Raw genomic sequence first — 19,294 nt, forward strand, 5'->3', positions numbered from 1 at the left:
CTTTACACTTCTTCTTTCTTTCCATTAAAGTCTTATTTTTCCTAAGTCTTCTTTTGATTCCATTATCTTTTAGATATTCTTCTACATTTTTCCTTCTTCTTTCAATGCATCTTCTCTATGTAACTTCTAGTAGTTATAGGAGGCTCTCATTGTTTTCTTTCTTCTGTTAGAAAAACCTTCACTCACACCTTTGTATACTAAATACCCACTCAAATATCTACTTCCCCTTTATATTTATGTCCTCTATTGGTGATTTTGGGAAAAATACCACTGCTGGAGCTAATGGCTTTGATAAGGTTTAGATGAAGGAACTTTTTCCCTTCTCCAAGTATTGATTTTGTGATGGCTCCCTCCCTCCTTAAACGTTTCTAAGACCAACCACTAGGGATTCCTCCAAGAGGTGAAGGAGTCAGCATATCAGTGGGGGCGTTGAATCTGTAGGTCTGCGCATGGGGAGCCCTTCCAAGGATGGTCATTACCGCCTTCTAGAGAGAAATTTGTCAAGTTTGCTACTACGCAGTTGAGTAGATCTTGTATAACCATTTTCGATGAGAAGCCTAGCCTTCAGTCTAGGTGTAGTGGGACCTTGCTTGAGCTAGGCTTATCTAGTAGCTCAGATGACTCGAGAGACACTTCATAAATTTTCTATGCTAAGTCTGGTTGTGCTAGGTACCCGGACTTGGCCAAGACACATGCATGTATAAAGGGAAAAGTTCATATTGGCCCTTACATTTATTGATGCGAAGTGGACGAGGTCCTTAAGTGCCGATCTATAATCGTAACAAATGATTTCGCATCCTTGCCAGACTCAGATAAGGGTAGCAATGTATGACACGACCCGCTAACACAACCCTAACCCGACACACAATTTTCGTGTTGGGGTCAACCCATTTTCATTTTTGTGTCATGTTCGGGATGGCAAAAAATGACCTAAAATTTATCTATATTAATTTTTTTACAAGTTATTCGTGTCGTGTCGTGTGATGTGTCTCTAACTTGCTATGTATTAAAGGCCAAATTAAGCACATAATTGATTTAAATGTAACCAAAAGACTAGGAATTATGATTAAATTGTTAATTCATTTTCAGGAGTATCTTCATAAAATTCTTGTGTTTTTGTATGGATTTTGACCAATTGAAAGAAAGTCAAGTTGGAGAGCCCAAAAGAGAATTCAAGAAGAAGCAAGGAAAAGCAACAAAAATTGATCAGCAAGTTAGGGCTACTAGCACAATCATCAAGTTGCTCTCTTTTTAACAGGGCTACTAGCCCCAAAACGAGGCTACTAGCATTAGAACCTCACTCCTTCTGCCCACTAGCATCGAATTTGTGCTTGTAGCACCAGGGTCATCTGAGCACACTGTTTCGCGGGGCTAGCAGCACCAGATTGGGGCTACTAGCTCTAGAAGGACACTGGTTGGATTTTAAAAGCTAAATCATATCTAATTGGGATTGGATTGAATATCTTATTGAAGATTTGAGTGAGGCATCTAAGAAAACTTTCCCTTGTATATAAAAGAGAGGATTTGGAAAGAAAAAGGATCTTTTAGGCATAATTCTGCATGTTGGGGAATCGCAAAGACATTGAAAGATATCAACTATTATTCTTCTTCTAGTCTTCATATATTTTCTTTTATTTGAATTGCTTTTGTTTAAGCTAGTATGTCTGACTAATTTTCTTTTGTAGTTAGGAATATGGATCTAATGTGAATCCTTGTTTTGGTTTAATTTTTTTCAGTAATAAACTGTCTCAAATTGTTTGTGTTTACCTTGATTCGTGTGTTTAAATTCTTATATGATCTGGCTAATTATATAAGGATAAAGAAGGTTATGATTCATAATAGACATATTGAAATTTTGATCTAGATAGGGGTAGAACATCAGTTCTTACATAATCTAAACATAGGCTTGTAAGAATTGCAAACTTTTGTAATTCATTATGCTTACGACTTAATCTAAAAGGAATTACTAAGACATTAGGATTCTGATTGGGTTAAAGGGTTAAAGAACTAAGACATTAGAATTTAACTAATTAATTCTTAGATGATGAATTGTTTGAAACAAATGAGATAGAATACTATTGAATTGAATTAAATCACTTAATGGGGTATCAGAGGTAAAATAAACCTAACTGCATTTTTATTCATAATTTCAAGTTCATCATTTTAAATCAATTTCTTTAGTCTGCATCTTTAATTAAATTTTTAATTAAATATTGGTTACCGGTTAAAATCACTTTTGAATTGTTTAACTTAGATAAAAACGGTGAATTATTGCTTGAATTCAGTCCTCGTGGGAACGATACTCTACTCATCATTTATTACTTATACAACAAGTATACTAACCATGTTCGCAACATCGCATCATAAACAAGTTATTCGTGTCTTATCGTGCCATATTGACCTACATAATAAGTATCATAATTTAGGATTTATAGGTTATTTGTGTCATGTCGTGTCATGTCAATTCACATAATAAATGATACACTATGGGTTTGCAGGTCATTTGTGTCATGTCGTGTCAATCTGCAAAAAAACGGGTGTTTAAGTCGGAGATTTTAACCCGATTTTAAATTTGTGTCTTGTTTCAATTAAATGTATTCATGTCATGTCGACCCAAATTGCCACCCTAGTCTCGGATGTGCATGTTAAGGAGAGTTGTTGGGTCATGACACTCCAATCTGTAGACAAGTGCATCTACATAGCTCACCCTAAGGATTCCATGCTTCCCTATTTCTTCTTTATGTACAAGACTCTATTCTCAAAACTTGGAATTCGACTTCCCTTTGCCAAGTTTCAGATGTTCATTCTATAATTCCTTTCTTTTGCTCCTGCACAAATATATCCAAATTCATGAGGGTTTCTATGTGTCTTTGCACTAGTATGTGATCATATTAATTTGACTTACTCAAGATAGGTGTTTTAGAACCTCTTTAACATTGTCATGCCCCCCGGTGTAAGTCAAAGCCAGGTGACCTTCAAAGAGGTTTCTTCCAAAAATTGTCCACCTTTAACTCTAATTCCATTGAGAGATTTTTTAAAAAAAAGTACTTAAAGGTGGTAGCCTTGCCCGAAGGGAGAATGTTCACTTCCTCTTTTTTATGAGCCGCGAAGGAGTCCCTTTTTTTGATTTATATTGGACCCAATCCAAGGATGTAGGCTCCAGGGCCGGCCTTAGCCTTTATTTGGTATGGGCCCTCCCAATTAAAGGCCAAACTCCCGTCCTTGGTCTTCTTATTTCCTATGTCTACCCTACGAAGGATAAGGCCTCTAACTTTAAATAATCGGGGTCTGACTTTTTGTTATATCGTGCTATAGTGACTCTCTTTGAAGCCAAATCCTTGAGTCTTATTCCATCATGTTGCTTATCAATGAGGTCTAGCTCAACGTTTATTGACTTATTGTTTGTTTCCTCAAAGGTGTGCATCCTTCTCCAAGATGACTTGTCAATCTCTTCAGGGATCATGGCCTCATTGCCTTAGGTCATCTTGAATGGTGTCTCTCCAATGGCCGATTGGGTATTATAGCCCTAAAGGGTAAAGTTCAGTTGGTGAATCCAGTCTTAGCATCTCCTAGGCATTTTCTAAGCTCGTTTATAATGTTTTTGTTGGCGGCTTGTACTTGGCTAATGTTCTTAGGGTGCTCCATGGAAGCTAATGCTTGATGTTGAGGTCGGTTATAAGTCTCCTTTATCTATTATGACACAACAAGGACCCCAAATCAAAAAACAATGTTTTTGTTGAAAAACTTTTGGACTCGAGTCTAAGTATCATCGCAATTGGTTCCGCTATAATTCACTAGGTGAAATAATCTACTACAACTATAAACTATCTCAACTAGCCTTCTACTATATGGAAAGGGTTGAGTATGTCCAAGCCCCGTTTATGGAATAGCCAAGGGGTTATGGTGTTGCAAAGCTCTTTTGGTGAGGCGTAGTCGATCTTACGTTGCACCTAGCATATGTTACACCTATAGTCATGGGCTTTGGCATCTGCCTCCATGATCTCGACTAGTAGTAGCCAGCTTTGAGTGCCTTCCTTGCTAGCGATTTTTTTCCTAGACGATGGTCATTTATTCCTTTATGTATATCAACTAATTTGTATTAAAATACAATTGACCTTCTATCACTGAATACCAAGACGAATATTTAGTCAGCTTATTGGCCTACAAGGTCTCATTTGCAGCTCTCCCTTAACTGAGTAGGCAATAATTGGTTTCTTCTAGTCCTCGGCTTAGGTGTTGACGAAGATGCAGCTCAGCTTTGCTGGATTATGGGCCTGTGATTGTCGATGTTCTTTGTACTAGCAAATTTTAACTACACATTTGCCTTAGAATTCACACTTCGCAAAATGTACTGGATAATCACCTTGTCCAAGTTAGCCAAAAGTTTTGTAACCTTGGCTAAGTATTTTGCCATCAGAGGTCTATTTGCATGGTATCTCCCCTCCACTTGCAAAGTGATAAGCTGTGAGTCATTGCATACCCAAGCCCTTTTAGTCTAGTTCTCCTTTGCTTGTAACAGTCCAACTATAAACAACTCATACTCTTCCCGATTGTTCGAGATTGGAAATTCGAGGTAGAGAGAGTGTTGAATGACAAATCCCTCTAGGGACTGTTTGTTTCTAGGATTCTCAACAGATACATAGATAAATGAGGAGTGGGAAAGTAAGAAACCTTCGTTTGGTTGGATGGGTTTGCTGACTTATGTAGGTAAGTGTGTTTGCTGTGTTTCTGATTTATCTATGTATCTTCCCTCAACTTGCCGGTCAAAGTTTCCCTTTTGAGGGGTGGTATTTTGGAACACCTCCACATTTGCTCACTTACTGTGCTAAGCTAAAGACCAGCGTACCCTTCTGAATGGCGCGAAAATGACAATGACGTAGCTTCACTTTTTGTCCACTTCTTTAGAACCTGTACTTGCCAAAGACCAAGAATAGCACACAGACACTTTTTGTTCACTTTTTGTCTTGCTTTTCATTCAAAAACTTATTAAAGTCAGGGCTAATTTTGTAAACTCACACGCATTTTCCCATCTATATTTTACTAACAACCAAACATAGACTTTATAAATGTTACCTTATTTCTCCAGTAAAGTTTTTTTCAACCAAACAATTTTTTTTTACATTTTCCTGCCAATCTCACTTCCCACTCATTTCCCTATACATAACATTTCCCTATCATTCATAATATTTCTCCTCAACCAAATGCCCCCTAGTGTTTTCAGGATTACTCTGGCTCGACTCCCTTTGCTATTGGAGGATCTATCTATATATATTGTCCAGCGGGTGTTAGGTTCTTACTGGACGGTTAGGGCAACTGTTAGCTCGGCAAAAAAATCCAGAAAAGCTTGGGACGTAATAGTGTGGTGGGCCTCTTAGGAGATGTTTTACTCGGATAGCTCAGCAGCCCGTGCTATCGCTTGTCCTGTGAGGTCAGATTTATGTAGCACTTGTCCAATAAGTTGATTATTTAGAACAACGATTGAGTGTCCTTGGAAGTATGGGCACATCCATCTAGATGTTATGAGCAGTGTAAGTTCAACCTTTCCAAGCTTTTGATATCTGGGCTTTGGGCCCTTGAGTTCCTAACTAACAAAGTATACCTCGTTGTTTACTTCTAGTGTCTCTTACTAGTCCAAGCTAGCAACTTATTCTCCTACCCAATGTTGTTAAAACTGCGCAAAAAATTGTAGGATCATACAATCCAACGACTTTTTCTCCATTAACGTGCCAAATCGCAAATGGGATCGTGCTCCTTTGAGATCGAACAAGATTGACGAGAAAAAACATTAAATCGGTGGGATATCCCAGCATTCCAACAATTGTTAAAAAAAAAATGACGTCCATAAATTTGACCATGACCTAGAAAACTTACCCAAGACCCAAATAAGAAAAAATTCAAATTCAAAATCCCTACCTCCAATTTTTTCATCTCAACCTTGCTCACAACGGCCATATGCAGATTCTCCCTTGCAGTTGCAGAGACAATAATGGGATTGGTCCGGGCTTGGCAATGCAAATTGGGAAACGAGATCAATTCAAAGCACAACTACTGTGAAATTCAAATAAAATAAAGAGTAAATACTCTTTTTAGTTCCTGACAAATTCCACGAAGTCCTTTTTGGTCCCCAGCAATTAAACAGGGACATCGTGGTCCCTGAAATTGTAAAAAACAAGTCACGTTAGTCCTTCTGTTAGTGGGGCTCTAACGTCGTTACTAACGGTGCTGACGTGTACCGTTAAGTTACTGAGTCATCATGGAAAAAGCCACCTGGACAAAAAAAACGACGTCGTTTGATAGCTTTTCATTTTTTTTCCTTCTTCTTCTCCTCTCTCCAATACCGTTCAGGGACCACCCATGTTCTGATAGCCATTGTTCATGGCTTGAACACCACCTTCACCTATATGATTTGGATTTCCCTTTTTACCCCATTGTTATTATTATTCCCTCCATTGTTACCATTCTTGTTTCCTCCACCTCCACCATTTTTAGCCTGTGGTGTGCCCCACCTCCATTTTTGCCACCATTATTTTTGTTACCTCCACCCTAATTCTGAATGTTTCCTCCTCCTTCTCCACCTCCACCTCCACCACCTTTTTTTTCCTCCATTGCCATTCACTTGCACAGGCACAAGTACTCCACCGCCTTTGAAACTCTGAAACAACAAGTACCCAGAAAGGAGGTACAGGCACGATATAGTTTTTGCCGGTTCAGAGCTTGAGGTTGTAAAAATAAATTCATCCATAGCCACTTCTGGGCAGATATTCACCTAGCAAGAAACATCTAGCATAAAGAACTCATTCTTCTATCATACGAAAAAGAAATTCATCCTCTACAACTAATAGGTGCTCTTTCCAACAAAATAAATATAGGCAAAAAAAAATTGATGGTTCAAAAGTTGGGGTTCAACACTCGCGTAAAACAAAATCCACATTTTCTATGTTTTGATGTAATCACTCATCAACTTGCACTAACTTCAAAATCTTTGACGAATTCACCAATCAACTTGCAATGAAGTTGACAATCCCATTTCCTAGTCTCGAAGAAGAACATTTTTTATTCAATTCAGCTTTATTCTTGGATCAATTTCTCCAGAAGCGACCCCTATGCTTCTGTTCTTGCTTTCTTCTACATCATTTGGAAACACCCGGAGTAAAAATGTTGGTTGAATAAGACAGGATGAATCAACATTGTAGCATCAACTAATTATATAAACAAAAGAAGCCTTCAACCACCAACATGAAAACAATCTATATGTAATATGTTAGATTAATTGACAGTAATTTAATCATTGTTTTATGAGGGAATACCTAAACTACCCCGACAAATATAATCAACTCTACATCCCATGCTTAATGGGAATCTTTTGAAGTTCAATACACATAAATCCACAAATTAAATGGTTGACCCTAAGGTGCATAAAACCATAGTTATAATATCTAGACAAAAAGTGTGTTTGGTTTGTTTCTGTTTTCATTTTCAGTTTATATGTTTTCACAGATAGTTACAGCATTTTCAGTTGATACGTTTTCATTGATAATTACAGTGAATGCTACCTTGTTTTCATTTTGTTTCTTGTTTTGAAATTTTTGAAAAGGAATGGCGAAAACAACAAAATCTTGATTTCACTATTTTCTTCACTAAATCAAAGCAAGATTGTGTTTTCAACTAAAAATAAAAAACAGAAAACAAACCAAACGCCCTCATATTCAGTTGATATGTTTTCATCAAAATTACAAAAAATTTACCTTGTTTTCATTCTATTTCCTATTTTCAAAATTTTGTGAAGGAAATGATGAAAGTCCTCTAACCTTCAAGCTTTGCTAATGATTAGAATTTTACCTCTGATAATCTTTGGAACGATTGATGAATTCAGTCGGAATATCACATCCTTGGTAAGACGCTAGCACTGGTCTTATATCAGCTGGACTGCTACGAACAACAACTGCACATAGATAACAGAGAAGGTAATACATCTTTTACAAGCATAAAAAAGTCACGACAATAATTTCAAACAAGAATTCCTTTATAAACGCATCTTAGGGGAATGCACTTACACTCAAGGAATCGTATGAAAATCAAAACAATAATTTAAAACGTTAATTCATTTGTTCAACACATCTAAAGGAATGCTTACACTCAAGAAATGGTATAAAATCAAAAAGAGAGGTGTCATCTTTATCATGTTGCTGCCATGGCTTAACAGGAACACAGTTCTCATATTGAAGGCAACTTTCCAAAGCATGGCCACTAAAATTAAGAACTTTTGCTAGATCTCTGTTTAGTTTTGAAAGGTCCTGTCAAGCAAGGAGAGAAAAAGAGAAAGAACAACTTGTTATAAGATTATTGAATACGCCATTACATTTGTGTAGTATCATTAAAAAAAGACAGTGGAGTACCTCCTTTCTGGGTATTTGTTGTTTCAGAGTTTCAAAGGCGGTGGAGTACCTGTGCCTGTGCAAGTGAATGGCAATGGAGGAAAAAAAAAGGAAGTAGAGGTGGAGGTGGAGAAGGAGGAGGAAACATTCAGAATCAGGGTGGAGGTAACAAAAATAATGGTGGCAAAAATGGAGCTGGGGCACACCACAGGCTAAAAAAGGTGGAGGTGGAGGAAACAAGAATAGTAACCATGGAGGGAATAATAATAACAATGGGGTAAAAAGGAAAATCCAAATCATATAGGTGAAGGTGGTGTTCAAGCCATGACAATGGCTATCAGAACATGGGTGGTCCCTGAACGGTATTGGAGAGAGGAGAAGAAGAAGGAAAAAAAAAGTGAAAAGCTATCAAACGACGTCGTTTTTTTGTCCAGGTGGCTTTTTCCATGATGACTCAGCAACTTAATGGTACACGTCAGCATCGTTAGTAACGACATTAGAGCCCCACTAACAGAAGGATTAACGTGGCTTGTTTTTTACAATTTCAAGGACCACGATGTCCGTGTCAAGCAAGGAGAGAAAAAGAGAAAGAACAACTTGTTATAAGATTATTGAAAACGCCATTACATTTGTGTAGTATCATTAAAAAAAGACAGTGGAGTACCTCCTTTCTGGGTACTTGTTGTTTCAGAGTTTCAAAGGCGGTGGAGTACCTGTGCCTGTGCAAGTGAATGGCAATGGAGGAAAAAAAAAGGAAGTAGAGGTGGAGGTGGAGAAGGAGGAGGAAACATTTAGAATCAGGGTGGAGGTAACAAAAATAATGGTGGCAAAAATGGAGCTGGGGCACACCACATGCTAAAAATGGTAGAGGTGGAGGAAACAAGAATGGTAACAATGGAGGGAATAATAATAACAATGGGGTAAAAAGGAAAATCCAAATCATATAGGTGAAGGTGGTGTTCAAGCCATGACAATGGCTATCAGAACATGGGTGGTCCCTGAACGGAATTGGAGAGAGGAGAAGAAGAAGGAAAAAAAAAGTGAAAAGCTATCAAACTACGTCGTTTTTTTTGTCCAGGTGGCTTTTTCCATGATGACTCAGCAACTTAACAGTACACGTCAGCATCGCTAGTAACGACATTAGAGCCCCACTAACAGAAGGACTAACGTGGCTTGTTTTTTACAATTTCAAGGACCACGATGTCCCTTTTTAATTGCTGGGGACCAAAAAGGGCTTCGTGGAATTTGTGAGGGACGAAAAAGGGTATTTACTCTAAAAAAAAATAAAAGATCCATTCACGCATTTTCTATTTTCCAGTAAGAAAGCAATTGGGTATCAATATTTGCTATAAAATTGATATTGTTTTAATTTTCACAAATTAAACACTAAATGTAGAAGCAATAATTTATAATAGATAATATTTAAACAGTGATGAATTATTTACAATAATCATAGGGGGCATTTGGTAGAGGAGAATTTTTTTTTATCCGAGAATCATGATTTACAGGAATATGGTGAGAAAATAAATTTTCCAAGAATGTTACCAAAAAGTTATTTGGTAGACCAAAATATTTCCGAAAATATTGGGTTAATTTTCTTGATGCTATATTGTGTTAAATTTTTCCTTGTCATGGAAATCCTAAAATACCATCCCCTGAGTGGTATTCTTGGATGATATTTTTAGCAAATTTTACACACAAAATAAAATACCGAAATAATCAGATTTCCAAAGAAATTTTAAAATTCTCATATCAAATGTGGGTAAATAAAATTACCACCCTCAGTTTTCAAAGAATCCTATAAAAAAATCTTCTACCAAACACCCCTTTAAGATTTTTAGAAAAATAATAACACAATAACAACGGGAACTAAGGCATTTAGAAATCATATCTCATCGACATATGTAATCCGAACCAAATGAATACTATCTCTCCTAAAGACAATTTGCCCCCTTTTAGATATGTCAAGGTAAATAGACAATTGTCTCCTAAGACATAATATAACATATTAGCTCTCTTAAGGCTTTGTTTGGGAGTTTGGAGGGGAAGGAAAGGAAGGGGATCCAAGGGGAAGGGAAGGAAAGGTAATTGAAGGGTATTCCCTTTCCCTTGTTTGGGAGTTAAAAAAATGGTAAGGGGGAATTGGAGGGTCAATGAGATATTTTTACAATTTTACTCTTTTTTAAAAATTAATATAATTATTACATTTTACAAATAAAATTAAGTTTAAAATTTTCAAACAAAATTATTTATGTATTTTTCACACACTAAAAAAGATCATATTTTCGATGAAAATTCTTCGTTGCAAACGATAAAAACTCTGTCAAAAAAATATTTTTTCGTCGGAACACTTTTCATCGAAATGCGACAGAAGTTTTATCAAATGAAATTTTTTACAAAACTAAATTTTTGTCAAAATATACGACGAAATTTAGTTTCCGTCAAAAGTTTTAATGAAAATGATTTGTTTAATATTTTTGACGACAAAAGTTCCATCAAAAGTTTTTACGAAAAAAAGAATTCCATGAAAAAATTTGACGGAATGTTTTTCGTCAAAATTTTTTGATGAAAATGTGTCACAACGAAAATTTCGCCGAAAATTTTTTTCTCAAGAATTTTGAGAAATGTTTCTGTGAAACTTTCGACGAAATTTAGATTCCGTAAAGAATTTTCACAGCATATTTTTTTGTCGAAACTTTTTACAAAAATATTTGTTGTCAAATTTTTTTACGGAAATATTTTCCATCGAAATTTTTTGACATAAATGTGTTCCGTTGAAAATTATGAGAAATATTTTTTGTTGGAAATTTTGCCGAAAATATTTATTGTCGAAAATTGTCGATGAAAATGTGTTTCGTCAAAAATTTCAGCAGAAATTTTTTCGGTCAAAATGTACGATGAAAATATTTTTGTCGACTTTTGACGGAATTTAGATTCTGTAAAGAATTTTGACGAATTTTTTTTCGTCAAAACTTTTTACAGAAATATTTTTCGTCAAAAAGTTTTACGAAAATTTTCAATGGAAATGTGTTTCGTTAAAAATTTTGAAGGAAATATTCTTCGTCGAAAATTTGGACGAATATGTTTTTTTGTCAAATATTTTAACGGAATTTAGATTCCGTATAGAATTTTGACACACAAAATTTGATGTCAGAATTTGTGACCAAAATATTTTTGTCACAAATTTTTACGAAAATATTTGTCGTCGAAAATTTTCGCTGAAAATGTGTTCTGTTGAAAATTTTGATGGAAATGTTTTCCATAAAAAAATTTGACAGAAATATTTTCCGACAAATTTCTTTACGTAATTATTTTCTGTCAAAATTTTTTGATGGAAATATTTTTCCTTGAAAAGTTTGATGGAAATTTTTATGTTGAAAGTTTCAACGAAATTTAGATTCTATCAAGAATTTTGACTGAATTTTTTTTCAAAAAATTTTATGTTAGTTGTTATGGCCAATTCTTTTTTCATCTCTATTTTCGACGTATTGTGATTTTTGTAAAAAATTTCGTCACTATATTCGACGAAATGTTTTTCATCGATAAATTCTGTCGATATTTGAGACTTTTCTAATAATGCCACATTTAAAAATGATTCATATTTATGTAGTTTTCACATTTTAATGCTAAGGTTAGATAAGTAATTTTTAATATTTCTCCCCTTAAACCCCTCAAATTGAGAAAACTTTAATTTTAAGGGTGGGAAGGGCTTTGGAGGATTTTGTAAAAATTCACAATTCCCTTCTCTCATTTTTTTAAACTCACAAATAAGAGAAGGACTTACTTAAACCCTCTCCTTCCCTTCTTTCCCCTCCAAAAAACAACTCTCAAACAAAGCCTAAGTCGCGGTATTTTCACTTTCAAAATCCTTCAAACTCAACATGCTAGAAAAATCACACACAAAATTTACGAAACTTAAATGCCTGACTAGAGAGGAGAGAGGAGGATAATTTTCTAAATCCATAAATACCTCCTTTCTGACCAAGGTATGTTAATTTTGCAATAAGCAAACCATCTATCTATATGACCAAACATGGCATTTCGTACCAAGATTTACCATGCATCTTTAACAGTTAATTTAATTGTGAATTTTCCTTTATATGGTTATAATCAAGTCAACCAACTAATGAATATTGAAAATTAGGTAGGCAAACGCAATTTGCTCACAAATAAATAAGAATGACACTAGTCCAAAATAGAGTTTTGGTCTTGACCAACTCTTAAGAAACAATCCCTATCCTCATGTGTTGAGGCATTGAAAATATCTAGTTCTTTGACATCCCATTAAACATAGTGCTCAACAACATGCATCACAATATGTAGCTATAGCAACTACTGGTTAAATAGTCATATCTATATCTCTCTAACAAACACTGCATTTCTTCCCCTCACTATCTTCTGCATCTACAAAAGCACCTCATTGTACAACATAACTACCAACACAAGAAAATCTAACTACACAGGAAGAAGCTCCTTCTATGCTCTGTTCAGTCATGATGTAGGAGTAGGACTGTAGCGGAGATTCTGCTCATAGAAATTGATCAGCTGAACCATTTAAAAACAAAAACAAAAACAAAAACATTAGCTTAAGGTAAAAAGAGGCCATATAAAATTTTAATAAGCCTTTGAAGCCATTTGAAATTGACTAGGTTATAAATCAAATTCAATACTTCAAAGAGATAGCGGATTACCAAAAGCGGATTGCATGTCTTGAGATATTTGTTATCAACCATCACTTCTGTTCCATCAGACCTAGAAAGTTAAGCAGATAAGCATGTATTAAGATTACTAGATAATCAGGGTCACTACATAAAAAGAAGTGTAAAAGATACAAATTTTCGCGGGGGAAATTACATTATGAAAATGAAATCCTAGGCTCTTGTATGGAATCAAGGGATCTAAACCATAAACAAAAAGATTAGGCACATTTGTTCAATGACCTTGAAAAGGCAACATTGAAATTATTTTGCTTCTTTTGTTTCTCTCTCCCTCTGCATACAATTCAGGTTATTAACTTGAAATTATTTGACCATAGATCTATTATTCTCAGATAACCATAATGATTTTCCTCCTCTCCAATTGCTTTCAGAATTAAAAAAATGGCAGGTAGGATCAAACTCCACAAATAATGTAGGTGTAAATACACATATGAAAACATTCAAAACTTGTTTTCCTTCCTATAAATTTCTTCTCTGGACATTCCACCTCTCTGTTTTGAGTCAATAAAGGAACCATGGGTCTCAAACAAAATACTAGACCTACTTAGGTTACTTTAAATCTTTAACTATTAATTCAGATGCAAGACATCCATTTTAAAATGAAAATACTATTCCTAATCCACACATTTACTTTCTGACTTTCTTTCTCAGTCTCTCTAAATCGAGACGCTAACAATATATACTAAGAAAAAATGTAAGACTAGTTCTGAAAAACAGGTCACCCTCAGAGCAGCAAGTACCCATTCAACATTAGTAAACCTATATAACCCACATATATAGCAAACTAATAGTATAAGATTAAACAATTATACTAGATTAATAACAAGCCAAAAAACTCAACACAATTCCATAAAAGCCCATTTTTTTTATAAATGTAAATGGATAACAAATTTATCTAAGGCTAAGCCATAAGTTTTCATGAAATTGAAAGAGTTCACATCTACCAGGTAAAGGAATTCAGTCCATTTTCAACCAAAAAGGGAACAATTTTAATCAGATAAATCAAAATTGATATATAGCTGAAAAACCAAAAATCTCCTAAAGTTGTAAGGTGATAGAATACTAATGCAAGAGTGCTTTAGGGAGTGGGATATAGCGTACTTCCAATAAATATAATTTATTTAAATTTTAAAACATCTAGGTAAAACTTCTATGATGGAGTTAAAACTAATGTGCAAACACATTGTTGGATCACAAGAGATTTTCCTAATAACTATAACTATACACCAAGCAGGGGCAAAGCAAAAGGAGCCATATTGAGAAAATTTATTTGGGGGGAATAAGCATAAAAAATTGTAGGCATCCAAAGTTATGGCTTCTATAGTAGCTAATTTCATACTAAATACACAACTTAAAATTACATTTAAACATAATCAGGTAATAATAAAGTGACAAGTGCCAAAGAACACATTTATGACTTTGCTGAGAATACCTTATTGTCCTCTTTTCGTACTTACTATTTTCTCTGTATTCTTCTTTGCCCCCCCTCTCTCTTCCCAAACAACACAAAAAAAAAAACCCACACTCCATTCAAACCCTTAGGTCCCACTGTAGGGTGGGCGCTCCCCTAAGCCCAACAGGTTCTAGTATCCAATAACAAAATTTTCTTCTTTCACCCCAAAACAAAATATTGCAATTTCACAGTTTCAGTAGTACTAGCAGCAATTTGGTGTTGATGGTTGAAAACAAGCTCCCGGGTGCACTAAAAGAACACAAATCTATATGGTATTCCTTTGTTATTAGGATTTTAAGCCACACAGGAGAAGGCTCTCCTCTAGTTGAAGAACCAGGAAATCTAAATGTATAAGTGTTTTAATTTAGCTATATTTTGTAGTCTTAAGTATTGGTTTCAGTTGCATTATCTTGCCCTTACAGAGGGGTTGAGGACATCTCAATTTCCCAAATACATTAATTTTCCCCTTTTCTTTTATCAAGAATTCAACATCATTTCCTTTTATTAACCAAAGAAAAGAATAACACCTGCTACTACTACAACAACAACAACACTATTATCCCAAACTAGTTGGGGAATAACACCTGCTACAGGCATAATAAAATTCAAGCTTCAATTTATAGCCAAATAAATAAATACATAAATAAATTTAAGCTTTCAACAAAACAAAACAAACAAACAAATCACTCCCCGTTAAACCCGACTAGCGAGTGTAGGGTGGAGGAAATCCTTGTACGCAGCCTTACCCTTGCATAATTGCAAAGAGGCTATTTCCTGGATTCGAACCCATGACCTTTTGTCTATATTTATCATAAAAGTTCATTTTTTATCAATTAAAATATAAAATAGAAGTAAATGATGCTGCAAATATCCATGACTGGTCTCATTTATTAACAGCAGCTTGATCAACTTTGTCTCTCCAAAATACAATAATAAAGGGCAGGTATGAGCATTAAAATTGAGACCATGAACCAAATGCTCATTATTAATTAGTGGCAATATTCATCCAGAGCTATCATTCTTCCATTTCTAAACTGACAAGCTAAATCACAGAGGAAAAAGAACTTAAAAATCAGCATGCGTAAAAATCAATTTAACTTGCCATTCATATTATGAAAATTAATGCAGCTGTAAAATTTTGACCAAAGGCAAATATATAACAATGAAATTTACAGTTGTTGAGTAACTAACCTCATAGCTATGAAGGTCACTAAAACATCCTGCTTGGTGTTAGCTACTGCAGCTGCATAGCCTACTGGCTTTATAATCTTGACAATATTGCAGGCAGATCTAGCACGATTATTACTTGCATTATCAACATTCCTTGTTCGTGCGGGCACAGCCATACCAACAGACATGCCAATTGGTCTTTGAGTATTAACAGGCTCATCAGCATATGAATCTTTCTTGAATCTCTTCACAGAACCAGATTTTCTCCTTTTGGCTCCTCTGCAGCGGCCACTTTGAACTGGTTCCACGCAAACCTCCCTCAATTGACCATCCACGTGACCATTGCTTGTTGAAATCTTAGCTTCTTGAAACTGTATTGCTAGCTTGTCTGCATCATACCCATTGGTTGTTGTAGCTTTAAGTTCACTAAGCTTAGGATCATAATCATTTTCCTCATTCCTTTCAACAGTTTGTTCTGAAGCATTTTCAGACCCATTATCATTACCAAGTTTGGCTTTTCCAAGACTGCTGGAATCACCATTATTTTCTACTTCATCAGCAAAGATCACAGTCTGAGGAAAGGCAGGAATATCAGTGAGACTAAGATCAATGAGAGGAGCAGACTGTGTATGGTTTTCAGCTGAACTAGGTGCAAGACGTCTAAGGCTGTAAGGAGTGGCCGAACGCTCCAGCCTCTTTTTGAGTTGAGTGCGATGAACAACATGCTTGCGTCTGCGCTTACGATGCTTTCCTGATCTCAAGCTTCAAAAACCACAAAGAAACAAATATTTGCAAAAAGACAAGTTAAACAATCTAGTCATCAAGTCCATCCAGTTTCACCAAATTATACTCTTTTACCTATGCTTATAAGTGGCCTATTTATAATCATAGCAAACACAACACAAATACAAAACATAATTGGAATAATCATTTCATCCTTACCCATCATTTAATATAGGGTCATAAAGAAAAAAAATGTAAAGATTTTATGGAATAAAAAGAGAATACCTCTCCTCAAAAGCTTCAACAACATCAGGAACACCATCTAGATTTTCTGGAGGCTCCCAAGTGTTGGCTGCTTCAGGCCATCCACGCCTTCAGTAATAAATAAGCAAAAATATATTAAATGATTTCACATTTTGTCTTTTCCATTCAACTTTATCACAATCTAGTTACACAATAAGAACAAAAAACGAAGGAGGAAAAAGGGGCACTCACCATTTGATGAAGTACTGCACCTTACCCTGTATTTGCAACATTTAAATTTTACATTGTCATAAATGGGAATAAAAAACAAAACAAAATTATACTCTTAAGATTAAAAAATTAAAATGAATACAATAAAAATAAAATAAAACAAAACAAAACAATAGAAAAATATGTGAAGAAGAAAAGAAGAAACTTTACCTTGCGGATCCTCTTACGACGAATTGCTTCAACTTCATAGTAAATCTCACCAAAAACAGGACCCTGTCCCTTTTCAGCCACTGCAGCAACCCCATCTTCCTCTCCTTCTTCTTCCCCTTCTTCTCCTTCTTCTTCATCTTCATCTTCTTCTTCTTCTCTTTGTTCTTCTTCCGAATCTTCCACACGGGGTTCCTCCGTTTCCTCTTTCTGCAACTGGGCATCCTCGTTTTCAGCAAAAGGAGAAACTTGGCTGAGGTCATCACCATCTCCATGGTTTTCACTACCATCGACAGCATCAGCACAAAAAACGACAGCAACATCTGAAGCAACAGCACCAACATCGTTCGAGGATTCCGATGTGGTGTTCCTCTTCCCTCCACCCTTCATTGCAATCCCAACAACAACAAGAACAAAAATCAAGGGAAATGCACAAGAACCTTAATTTGAACTGTGTTTTTTTTTTTTTTTTTTGTCTCTAGCACAGCATCATCGTCTTCTCCGAAGGAATAACACCAACAACACCCAAAAGTTGTGTCGACTCTAAACTGAGTTGTCAATCTATGCAGTATCTATAACTCTGTTTTTATTTAACTCTCTTTTTTCTCTTTGGCCCTTTTTCCTTTTTTATGTCTTTCCTTCTTTTTTATTAGTTTTCTTTTTCCTTTTATTTTTTTTTTTATTTTCATTTTCTTATTATTTTGATGGCATTTTTATATTATTTTATTTGTTGGGATTTTAATGTTTTGGGTTTCCCTCCACACCTAAAATATTATAATATTTTACAACCCAAAAAAAGTCTTTTATGTTTTAAAAAAAATAGATGTATTTAAAAATAGTTATAAACTAAAAAGTGAAAAGCATTTATAATTTAACCATTTTGTAATTTTTCAAATGAATAATAATAATAATGGTATTAAAAAAATTATAACCAAATTAGGGGATACTATCATAATGATAGAGATAATCTAAAATAGATAGATATAGATTTTGTGTGAATATTTTTCTCTGTATGAGGATACTAATATCCCTCTATAATTAATGATTAATATTTTTTTATTGTTTTACTTATTTAAAATATAAATCTAAAAAGTATTTTTTATTAACACAAATAAGAACTATAGTATAATTATAAATAAAGATACCATATGAACCTTTCCTTAATTATTAAGTGAAGGTTAAAAAAAGTGAAGGTTAAAAAGATTAAAAAAATATATCAATTAATTTTTTTCTTCGTTGACCGTTATTCCTTCCTCTCTCTCTCTCCATTAAATTTAATAACTTGAAGATACTGGAGGAGAGAGAAAATATTAACAAAATAAAAAATAATAATTTAGTCATGTTATTTTTTAATAATTAAAATTATTTAATAGTTTCATTAATTGTTGTGTGCAATTACACAGATAAAATAAAAAAGTCAGAAGGACTAATTTACTATTCCATTTATGATTATGTGTGTATGCAGGGATGGTGCATTTTTGTAATGGATAAATTGACTAATTTTGCTTTACCATTTACTAGCAGATATATCCGAAATTGAATGCAACTTCAATTACTTTATTGTATAATTATCAAATACTAAGAATGAGGAACTCAGTGAAACAACTAGAATTCGCAAGACCAAATATCATTTTGAATCCTCAAGGAAAAGATACGGAATCTATTTTAATTCTTTAAGGGAAAAAAATATTTACATTAGTTCTTCTTCAAGAATTAATATGAGTCTTCTTTAAATTTCTAATGGTTCACAATTTTAAAGAATTGAAATTTCAAAAGAATCACAAATCGATTTTTTTCTAAATGATTAAAATGGGTTTTGTATTTTTTGTTGAGGACCCAAAAAGATATATACTTAATTTTTAACATTGTAAAGACAATATAATAAAATTTACAAAAAAAAAAAAGACAATATAATAAAAATATAGGGGAGGTTATAATTATTACCTCTTTTTCTTACTATCTCTTACTACTAAATCTTAAGCATTGATTAATGTCAATCTAACAGTTGTAATTTATTGATTAATTATTAATTTTCAATAAATTATAACTGTTAGATTAACATAAATTAATGGTTAATATTTGGTAGTAAGAGGTAGTAACTATAATCCCTCTCTAAAAATATTTATTGTCGCAGGTTTCTTTTTCCAACCCAATACTATTAGTCATAGTTAACA

The 19,294-nt window shown here is 34.3% G+C and overlaps 2 protein-coding genes across 2 annotated transcripts; both read right to left on the reverse strand.

Annotated features, from left to right (window-relative positions):
- Window positions 1-7,079: 7,079 nt before the first annotated feature.
- LOC133303247 (mitochondrial import inner membrane translocase subunit TIM50-like) lies at window positions 7,080-8,523 on the reverse strand. Its single transcript, XM_061503126.1, has 4 exons — window positions 8,446-8,523; window positions 8,135-8,294; window positions 7,840-7,942; window positions 7,080-7,125 (listed from the first exon to the last, which is right to left on the reverse strand). The coding sequence occupies exons 1-4, from the start codon at window positions 8,521-8,523 to the stop codon at window positions 7,080-7,082; spliced, it is 387 nt and encodes a 128-aa protein (XP_061359110.1).
- A 4,018-nt stretch (window positions 8,524-12,541) lies between these two features.
- On the reverse strand, window positions 12,542-17,662 carry LOC133303252 (chromo domain protein LHP1-like). The gene is made up of 6 exons (XM_061503134.1): window positions 17,124-17,662; window positions 16,935-16,960; window positions 16,725-16,811; window positions 15,738-16,478; window positions 13,067-13,127; window positions 12,542-12,920 (listed from the first exon to the last, which is right to left on the reverse strand). Exons 1-6 carry the CDS (start codon window positions 17,508-17,510, stop codon window positions 12,867-12,869), a joined length of 1,356 nt encoding a protein of 451 aa, XP_061359118.1. The 5' UTR covers window positions 17,511-17,662; the 3' UTR covers window positions 12,542-12,866.
- Window positions 17,663-19,294: the final 1,632 nt, after the last annotated feature.

The sequence above is a fragment of the Gastrolobium bilobum genome, unplaced genomic scaffold (assembly GCF_033153095.1).
Source record: "Gastrolobium bilobum isolate Gb01-03AN ecotype WA unplaced genomic scaffold, APGP_CSIRO_Gbil_v1 utg67640, whole genome shotgun sequence".
NCBI classification, from domain to species: domain Eukaryota; kingdom Viridiplantae; phylum Streptophyta; class Magnoliopsida; order Fabales; family Fabaceae; genus Gastrolobium; species Gastrolobium bilobum.